Source organism: Lactuca serriola, chromosome 7, assembly GCF_051521515.1.
Source record: "Lactuca serriola cultivar US96UC23 chromosome 7, Lser_US96UC23_V15, whole genome shotgun sequence".
NCBI lineage: Eukaryota > Viridiplantae > Streptophyta > Magnoliopsida > Asterales > Asteraceae > Lactuca > Lactuca serriola.
In genome coordinates, this window is record NC_136414.1 from 132,054,953 (window position 1) to 132,065,531 (window position 10,579).

Consider the following 10,579-nt stretch of genomic DNA (forward strand, 5'->3'; position numbering starts at 1 on the left):
CATGGCTACTGAAAGTTTTGACGATTTAAATCCTTTATGTGGGAGAAGGAGAGAGACGAAGTAAAGGAAGAATAACGGTTGTAACGGTGGTTTACGGCTAGTGGTGGTGGTTTTCGGTAGACTGCAGTGGTTTCTGTCAAATTGAAATTGTTTCCGATGACACATGGAGTGAGAGAGATGGATATTATGTATGTTAAAGAGATAGTGGGTGAGTGTGATAGTAAATGTGGGTTTCTTTTATTTTTATTTTAATTTTTTTTTAAATATGAAAATTAGAAAAATAAATAAAAAAAAGAAAACCAGGGGCAAATTCGTTATTATAAAAAGTTTCAAAATTTTAAACAATCTCGCAACAAAATCAAGGTTTTTGACCATTAATCTTAGTCCAAACTTTTTTAAGACAAAAATGACAATTATCGACATACATATTTTTACAATTTTGTTTAAAAGATATATATTCACTTGGTCTTAAAAGAAAAAGGACTTATTAATTTATTATTATTATTATTACTGTTAGTTTTTCATACCAAACTTTTGGTTTCTCAAAAAAAAAATTGAAAAAAAAAAAGATAGAAAAAGTTGTAATGCCGAGGGAGGGGCTCCAAGATTGAAATTCGGGAGTAGACAGGGGAAGCTTTGGTGTCGCAAGATAACCCACACACAAGTGGCTTTGGTTCGCTGAAAGAGACTCCGAAAGCCACAGTTGGCACCTTCAACTTCAGCTTCGGCTTCTTCTTGGCCATGGCAATGTCCATGGCTGTGGTTCGCCCTTCACCATTTCTCGGCGACATCGATTTTGGCCTTGTAAGCCTTATCCCTTCCCAATTTATTATGGAATTAACGATTTATATCTCTATTCAGATCATACAGTCACAGATTCTCGAGTTTGTAATTGTAAGCTTCATGTTTATAGTTACTTCAGTTGCCATGCCATTGAATTGAGTGACCAGTGATATGCTATCTGAATTGAACTAGTTTTCAACTTGGGGATTGATGTGTGTTCATCAGTAACAAATTATCGACGACTGAATTCACTTTCAACAAATACATCTCGATTTTTTTCTCTAGACCTAAAGTTAATTCTTTTCATTTGTTTAATTTTTTCATATAAACCATCGTTTGAACTGTAATTACTATATTAAACTCTGCTACCAACCTCCATTGTCTCCTCTCCTCGCTTTTAATTTTTGTACTCCAAAACTGAAATGTTCAGATTATCATGTTGGACTCTCAACTCTCAAAACTCCTTACTGATTACTAGAAGTTAGCAATACGAACCTTCTATGTAGAAAATGCTTTTGGTATTTCATTTCATTGAAACTTATTTTTCTAGGGAGGCTTATCATGTAGAAAACACTTCCTAATTCCCAATCACACATCAAGAATAAAGGCACTCTTTTGGGAACCTAAGAAGCCTGTGGAACCTCCTGAAATGTATCTCTCCTTAAACAACTTCACATTGACCAAGATCCATACCAAGGTGTGTAATCAAATCATGTATTCATGTCTACAACAAATTGACATGAGATCCTTCTGTTTTCTATTTCTATTTTCTATAACTACCCTTGTAATATATGCTGCTATATTGTTTGTAATTTAGGAAGAATCATCAGAAACTGAGAAAGCTAAAAAGATATCAGTTTCTGTAGTCTCTTCAATTTTAGAAGTTCCTTCTAGTGATTGGGATGCATGCAGTCTTGATGCTACTGGTGTACAACAATTTAATCCTTTTCTTTCTCATGGATTTCTTTCAAGCCTAGAGGAATCAGGTTCTGCAGTTAAGGTTAGAAATTTTACATCAAGCAAAGTTTTGTACTATTTGTATGAATTTATAAATTTGTTCCCTCTTTACCTTCATTAGCATCTTATAAATCATAACATATACATTCTTTTTTGTGATTGCATAAATTGTCTTCATTGCATTTATTTTCAATGCTAAATTAGGAAACAGGATGGCTGCCACGTCACATAGTTGCATACGATGAAGATAAAAATATCATGGGCGTGATCCCATTGTATCTAAAAAGGTTATTTATTCAATAGTCAATACCCTTTGAGATTTATAAAGACATACACTTATCTCATTCTGATATCTATTTTTTTTTTTTTTTTTAAATTGCAGTCATTCATATGGTGAATATGTTTTTGACCACTCATGGGCTGATGCTTATTATCGTTATGGTTCAAGGTATTATCCAAAATTACAGTCTTGTGTGCCTTTTACTCCAGTACCTGGTCCAAGGATCTTATTGAGAAACACTTCATACAAAGATCAAGTCTTTGACATTTTAGTATCTGCTATGAAGGATTTGGCAATTAAGGTATTTATTATCTTTCATTCTAAATTCTAAAACTATCAATTTTATATTATTGCCTGGTTTAATTTAAAGTTTGCATTTTGGTAGTTTGAAGTTTCATCATTACACATTACCTTTTCCTCTGAACAAGAATGGAATGCATTGAAGGGTAAAGGATTCCTGCAAAGGACTGGAATGCAATATCACTGGAAAAATCGCAACTACAAAAAGTCAGCAAAATTTTGACTTTTGAATCTTGACTTTACCCATTTTAAGCATATATTAATTTTTTGTTTTTTTTTTCACATCAACAGTTTTGATGATTTCTTGATGGACATGAAGCAAAGCAAAAGAAAAAATATTCGACAAGAACGCAAGAAGGTACATTTGCTTAATGTGTACATTACATTGAAGGGCGTTTTCGTAATTTCATCTTTTTGCAGATACCTGCGCAAAATCTGACAATGAAGCGTCTGAGGGGTTATGAAATTAAGGTGTACTTATGGATTATTCCGTTTAGTCTTTTTCTTTATGAAATATATCTATTTTTTTAATAGGTAATAAAATAACAATGTGCTTTTTGATTTGTCCCACTTAGGCTGCTGTTCTTTTTTTGTACATAAATTATATTTGGTTTTTGTATTTAAAGTTTTTTTTTTAAAAGAAAAAAGAAACTTAATCTTACTTGGTTTATTTCACACTTACAGGCTAAGCACTGGGATACATTTTATACATTCTACAGGAACACTACAGACAACAAGTTCAGTGCATATGACTCTTTCTTCATCCATTGGTTTTTCTGTAATTATATATTCCACTTTAAATTTTCTTTCCCAAAGAGAATCATATCTCACAATTGAGCATGAAGATAATTTTTGTAGCTCTTTGTATTTGGATGAAATTGCTATAATTTTTTTAAAGTAGAAACAAATGGAAGTAATTAAGTTGCTATTTTTTATTTTACTTATAATATATTAAATGGTGTTGATTGGCGTAGGTGGGGTACTCCTTATCTAACAAGAGAATTTTTCCATATGATGGGCTCAAAAATGGAGGATCATGTAATGCTAATTGTGGCTGAGGAAGGGGAGGAGGTGGTGGCCGGAGCTCTTAATCTTATTGGCGGAGATACAATTTATGGGCGGCTGTGGGGTTGTCTGCCACGTGTCTATTATCCAAGTTTGCATTTTGAAGCATGCTACTATCAGGTTGTTACCCTAACAAAAACATAGTAAATTTTTAATAAGCATTTCGTTTTGTTTGACTAATGATTAAATGTCTAAAATACCCTTCAAAGTGAGAGAATGGGTTCAAAAACCCTAATTTTTACATTAATTATTGATATTAGGCAATTGAGGCTGCGATTGAGCTAAATTTGGAGAAAGTAGAGGCAGGAGCTCAAGGGGAGCATAAAATCCAACGTGGCTATCTACCTGTCACCACGTACAGCTGTCATTATTTATTAGATGAAGGTTTTAGACAAGTCATTGGCAACTTTTTGTCTCGAGAAACAGATCAGGTAACATTTTTATATTTTTATTTCAGCTTTTTCAAAACCGAGTAACAACAAAAACGATTAACTTAAAGGGTAAAAAAGAATAGAGTAAAATGACTACTTTTGGTCCCTGAGTATAGTTAATTAATGCAACTTTGGTCCTAATAGGTTTTCCTTTGCAAATTTGGTTCTTATTTGAGGTTTTTGTAATGTTAACTGTTCAAGTTCCAAGTAAAATGACTACTTTTGGTCCCTGAGTATAGTTGATTTTTTCAATTCTGGTCCCAAAAGTATAGTTATATTACTGAACAAATACGTTTCAAAAAACCTCAAATAAGGACTAAAATTGCAAAAATTGAGTATACTCAAGGACCAAAATGTAGTTTAATGAAAATAACGTAATGTTTTTTTTTTTTTTTTTTTAAAACAGGTGAAGCTTGTTACGGAACTGATAAAGGATTCTGGTCCTTTCAAAGATGGGATAATTTAAGGTAAGAAACGTGAAAAGAAAGAATTTGGAATTTATATAATGTAGGTAGAATGTTGGGTGGAATTTGTTGAGCAAGAAATAGGAAAATATAAAAAGTTAAAAGGGCAAAAAGGTAAATGGACTTCATTCCTAGTTAAACAGTTGTATATATAGTGCTACATTTGTAGATACAATTTTAACTTGTATAGTAATGGGGGTAAATGATGGACTTCCCTTGAGGCCCGACCCATGATTATATTTACTTACTTTTTTCATTCTATATATTGTTATTATTATTTTTTTTATAAAATATTTAACATATTCATTATTTAAATAAATAATAACCTTTATTTAACAAAAAACACATGCTCACAAACCCTTTTAAATACATAAACTTTTTCAAATGTTTTTTTAATTGATTAATTTGCACACACACACACACACACACACACACACACACACATATATATATATATATATATATATATATATATATATATATATATATATATATATATATGTGACATCTATTGTGTGGACGTGTGGATAATGCTATTCTATGAGAATTACAAAGAAAATATGTTATTTGATAATAAGAATACGTTCAATCTTATATAATTATTTTAATTATTTAGCATTTTCGCTAATTAAATCGTCTATAAGACTATTATATACTTTTTTTAATTATTATCGTTCTGTCAGAATGTTATCAGGATGTTTATTGAGTCGTATTATGTAAGAATTAAAATAAATAAAAAAGGATGAATGAGAACAAAAATGAATTAGAATTGGTGAGAATCCATTAAAATAACAATAGTTTTGTGAGATTGAACGTATTCACATTACTAAACAACATATTCTCTCAATAATTTTCATAAAATAGCATTATCCACACGTCCATACAATAGTTGTCCATCCACATTATAACCTAGCCCTATATATATATATATATATATATATATATATATATATATATATATATATATATATATATATATTATGTGCCTGTTATTTTTTATATTTTATCAATCAATCAACTAGTCAAAAAAGTTAGGGAAAGTTTCATTTATATCCTTGTAAACTTTTAAATTAAATATATATCATTATAAAACCTATAAAATTATATATATATATATATATATATATATATATATATATATATATATATATATATATATATATATATATCCAAATAGTCAATTTAATCATATTTAATTAATTAAAATAATAGGAATGCTATCCTTAAATTAAATTCTAACTAAATTACTAAAATACTTATTTGCAATCTCTCTCATAATCAATCTTCTTATTCACAATATACTTATCTACACATAATCGATTAGCAAAACTCACTGATTGCATATTAAAATTGTTAAACAATATAGTTCATCTCCTATAATCGATTTGTGAGACCTACGGGTTTTTTTTTTTTTTTTTTTTCCTAAACAATATTGTTCTTCCTCTGTTTTCATGTTTTTAATTATAGTTTTACAGGTAAATGACAGAAAAAAAAAGTCAGTGTGGGTTTCAATATTTTTCTAAGGCTTCATAAAGTAAATAGGCCAAGAATAACAATGTAAGACATGATATTATAATATTACAAGTTAATTGTATTTTTAATAATAAAAAATTAATTTAAAAATTGTTCTTATATTTTTTTTTTAATAAACTAAATATGATTAAATTAAGTATTTATATATATATATATATATATATATATATATATATATATATATATATGTAATTTTATAGGTTTTATAAAGATATATATGTTATTTTAAAATTTTACAATGATATATACGTAATTATAAAAGTTTACAAGGATATAGATGAATTTCTTCCTTAAATATTTAAAATATCAGAATGATTAGAAGAGTAAATGTAGATGTAAAATTGTAAAAGTCGAAAATAGTGTATTGTATGGTTTCACATTTTATGTTATTTTACTAAGTCATTTGTTATGCGAAGTTAAAACGTCTAGACTTAGTATATTTTTTGTAAACTCATGTTTTCTATAAATAGGGACTGAGGTTAGAAGTGGAAAGAGTTTGTTTTTTTTTTTTTCGTAACAGATATCTCTTCTCTGCTTATTTTGTAATCAGTCTTTATCAATATAAGATCTGATTAATATTTACTCCTTGTGTTCTTAATCTTCAATCACTCAAATCTAACTTTACTTTCTCAAATCTCGATAACAATTCTCATCAATTGGTATCAGAGCAGGATTCAAACTGCTTAGATCTGATTTTCGTATAAGAATCATTTGCTTTTTGAGTTGCAATATTACTCAAAATTTTCCGCGCATTTTGGTTTTGAAAATCACTTTTGATCTTCAGATTTGAATTGATTATGTATTTGAATTGTTAAGTCGAGTAATCGATTAGTGATTTGTGATCAATTCATTTGATCAAATTCTCAAATTCATCAAGTTTTTCAAGTTTTTTGAAATTTTCTGTGTTCATCAATGGCGAACTTCAACATGAATACAATGACTTCTTTCTCTCACTTGCTTGGTTCCTCAACCAAAATTCCAATGTTATTCCAGAATACTATGATCAGTGGGCTGATAGAATGGAAGATTACTTAAATGGAATCGATGAAGAACTTTGGAATTGTATCGATGGAACAGTACAAGCTCCTGCTAATGTTCAACCAATTGGACCATCCACTGCATCTACTGATGTGGCTGAACAACAAAAACGATTGAAGAATAATGAAAAGAGGTGCATGAGAGAACTAAGAGGTGCTCTACCTCCTATGGTTTACAATTACATCCGTAGTTGTAAAACAACCAAGGATATATGGAACATTCTAAAAGAGAAGTATCAAGGTAGCGAAAAGACGAAGATCAACTCAGTGAAGCAATGTCTAGTTGAACTGAAGGAATTCAGACAAAAGGATGCAGAAACTCTTGAAAATTACTATGATTGTCTGAATGAGCTTATGTTTCGCTGCAATAGGTATGAAATCACTAGATCTCTCATGGAATTTAATTTAACTTTCATTATGGGTCTTCGCAAGGAATGGCGAAGTGCGAGCACGATGATTAAGAATCAACAAAGTTTTGATACAACTAAATTGAATGATCTCTACAATCAACTGAAAACACATGAATGTGAGGTCTCAGAAATGTATGAAGAATCAAAACAGGTTATTGGTGGTCCTTTGGCTCTTGTTTCAAAGGTATCAGAAACTGATGAAAAAGATGGTTCAGATGAAGAAGGATTTTTGATGAACTCCGATGATGAAGCTGTAGCATTCTATTCAAACAACAGAGTTAAGAAGTTTTTCAAAAAGCCTTTTAATCCAAAAGGAAAGACTAGTGATGTGAAGAATGCTGTCACAAGAACTGGAGGGGAGGAGAGGAAGAAAATGGAGAAAACAGATGAGAAACAGAAAGCTGCGAAAGAAGAGAAAAAGTTGAAAGGTGATTCAGGAATTTACTGTCACTATTGCAATGGTGCGAATCATTTCGCAGCCGATTGCATGTTGCGAAAGAAAGAAGAGAAGAAGGAAAAAGTTAAAGATGAAGCTTACTACTCTGAAAAGATTGAAGAATTACGTGCTAAGACCAAAGGAATGTCTTTAGTTGCTAAGGGAGAATCTGCTCATGAAGAAAGTGGAACATATCAGATCTGGTCATCAGGATCTGATGACGAGGAAATGAGGCATCCCACACATGGGGCAATGTTCGCAAGTTTTGAGGATTGCGAAGAGAACATTTCAGGGAGATGCTTCGTATCTAAATCCACTGACAAATCACCCATGACAACCAAGGTACGTGCAATTCTTGAATCTTTTAATATTCCTTTATCTGCTTATGATGCTGAAATTGTTTCATTTGATGATACTGTGGCTTATTTTGATTCTGTTATTGTGTCTGCTAGTAATGAAGCTAAAAAATTAAATTTGCAACTAAGTGAGACACGAAGAGATTTAGAAATAAAGAAGAGCAGAGTAGAAAAACTGGAAATGCAGATCAAAAATATAGATTGTGATAAGAATAATCTTACAAATGATGTTAGGTTGTTGCTAGCACAAAGAAACATATATTGTAATTCTGCAAAAAGATTGTATGCAAAATTAACTGCTTTACATCATTCTTCTGACATTAGCAAAGAACAACATAGGAAACTTTTACCTTTTCTTGAGTATGAACGTGAAAAAGTTGATGTTGTTTCTTATGATTGCGAAAGTACAATTGCTCAATTTGACAAAATACCTGATGATAGATATCCATATGGTATTGTCAAAATTGATGAATTTCTGAATGCTGATGAATTGGTTAACATTGTCAATGAAAGTTTGACAAAGAGTGAACAAGTGAAAATCATAAATAAAACCGAAAATTCAACTCTTGCCTCACAATTCAATTATGCTGATATTGATGAAAATTCAGATAATGTGAGTGAAATCAGTGAGATAGAAGAGGAAGAAGAGGTTGATTGTTTTCAATTGTCAATCATTAATATCACATCTAAGATCAAAGGTAAAGAAATAATAGTTGATTCAATAGTAGATGATGAAATTGATAAACCTTCAACTTCGCAACATTGTAAGTTTGATAATATGGAAGTTGAAAGCTGGAAAATTGATGACACTGATGAGAACAAAGAAGAAAAGAAAGTTTCAAATGAAACACCTCAAAGAATTGTGGTTGATCAAGTGTTTGAAAATACAAAAGAATTTGACAAAATTTTAAATGACAAAGGCGCACATTATTTGAAAACCAACACAGTGGTATATCCAAATTTTGTATGTACTGATAAAACCATTTTTCCAAATCAAGTTTTTGTCACTACTGGAAATGCTGAGAAAGTTAATCCTGAATTCAACAAAATGATTGAAAAAGATAATCAAAAGTCCACGACAGAAGGTTTTTTCGCAAACCAAAACACAGAAGAAAACAATTTAACTCAAAATCCTTATGTGTTTCAAAAACAAAAATCATTACAAAAATGGGTGGTTAAAGGTGAAAAATCAAACAGAATTTTTGAAAAAGTTGAAAATTCAAAGGTTGAAGTGAAACTAAATTCACATGAATTCAAATTGATGGTTGTAAATTATTCAACAGAAAATAATGTTTCAAAAAGAAAAGTAAGAAAAGCAATATTCTGGCAAGTTCATAACAAACCAAGAGATGAAAAAGAACAAATTTCGAAAACATCATCACAATTTCAAAACAAAAATACACAAATAAATTCAAGTTTTTCATAAACCAATAAACTCTGTTGACAAGGTTCCATATATTCGCAAATATGACAACAATCGAAAATTTGAGAATTCGCAAAAAATTGCAAATAATCAAAAGTTTCAAAATGTTGGCAAATTCACGAATACTTCATCAAGTTTGAAAAACTCAACTCAAGCCAAAGTGAAATTTTCACCAAAACAACCAAATTTTCCAAATCCTTCAGTCTCAAAACCAACCAAAGTTTCATATACAAAAGGAAAATCTGATGTAAGTACAATCAATCATTGGTTTGAAGGGAAAGGAAGAAAATATCAAAGCGGAAAGTTTTCAGAAGAACAAATCAAGAGTGCATTTGATAAGTTTGCAAATAATTCTTCAACTGCTAGTGCAACATCTCATAATTCGCAAGTTCCGGTTCAAAAGTGGAAACCAATTATCAAAAATGCGAATGTTGTGAAGGATAAGATTACAATCAATGGAAACCCAAAACTATTGAATGACTATATCTCAATATCTAGATATGATGATGTTGATATAATGGATTCTGTTACAAACAAAGTGAAAACATGGTTTTTAAATTCCAAAAATTTGTTTCATTCTACTAATGATGGACCCAACAAGTCTTGGGTTCCTAAATTCTTTCAATAAATGCAGGTGATGTGTGACGAGCAATATGATATGAAATGGTATATTGATAGTGGTTGCTCTCGTCATATGACTGGAAGAAAGGAAAACTTGCGAGATTATAGAAGCTTGGAAAATGCTGGAGTAGTCAAATTTGGAAATAATCACAAGTGTCAAGTGAAAGGCTATGGGAAAGTAACAAATGGAAACTTCACCGTAAACAGAGTTGCTTATGTTGAAGGACTTCAACATAATTTGATAAGTGTGTCACAACTGGTTGTGGGTACTGGCAATCAAGTTGTATTTAATGAAGAAGGAAGTATCATTTCAAATGCAAAGACAAATGAAATACTTCTCAAATCCAAAAGATATGGTAATATGTTTACACTGGACATCAAACCAATTGTGGGAAAACCTGCTGTGTGTTTACTATCAAAAGCATCTAATGATCTCAGCTGGCTTTGGCATAGAAGATTATCACATTTGAACTTTCGAAATAT

At 30.5% G+C, this 10,579-nt stretch overlaps 2 protein-coding genes across 2 annotated transcripts; both read left to right on the plus strand.

The window, feature by feature from the left end:
* The first annotated feature begins 598 nt into the window (after positions 1-598).
* LOC145062708 (acyl-CoA) lies at positions 599-4,523 on the plus strand. The gene is made up of 12 exons (XM_079010298.1): positions 599-804; positions 1,334-1,480; positions 1,601-1,783; positions 1,945-2,027; positions 2,123-2,321; positions 2,406-2,527; positions 2,612-2,678; positions 2,741-2,791; positions 3,005-3,057; positions 3,295-3,505; positions 3,646-3,816; positions 4,223-4,523. The coding sequence occupies exons 1-12, from the start codon at positions 742-744 to the stop codon at positions 4,280-4,282; spliced, it is 1,410 nt and encodes a 469-aa protein (XP_078866424.1). The 5' UTR covers positions 599-741; the 3' UTR covers positions 4,283-4,523.
* Positions 4,524-6,677: 2,154 nt separating this feature from the next.
* LOC145062365 (uncharacterized) lies at positions 6,678-8,361 on the plus strand. Its single transcript, XM_079009978.1, has 2 exons — positions 6,678-8,038; positions 8,149-8,361. Exons 1-2 carry the CDS (start codon positions 6,833-6,835, stop codon positions 8,149-8,151), a joined length of 1,209 nt encoding a protein of 402 aa, XP_078866104.1. The 5' UTR covers positions 6,678-6,832; the 3' UTR covers positions 8,152-8,361.
* The last annotated feature ends 2,218 nt before the right edge of the window (positions 8,362-10,579 follow it).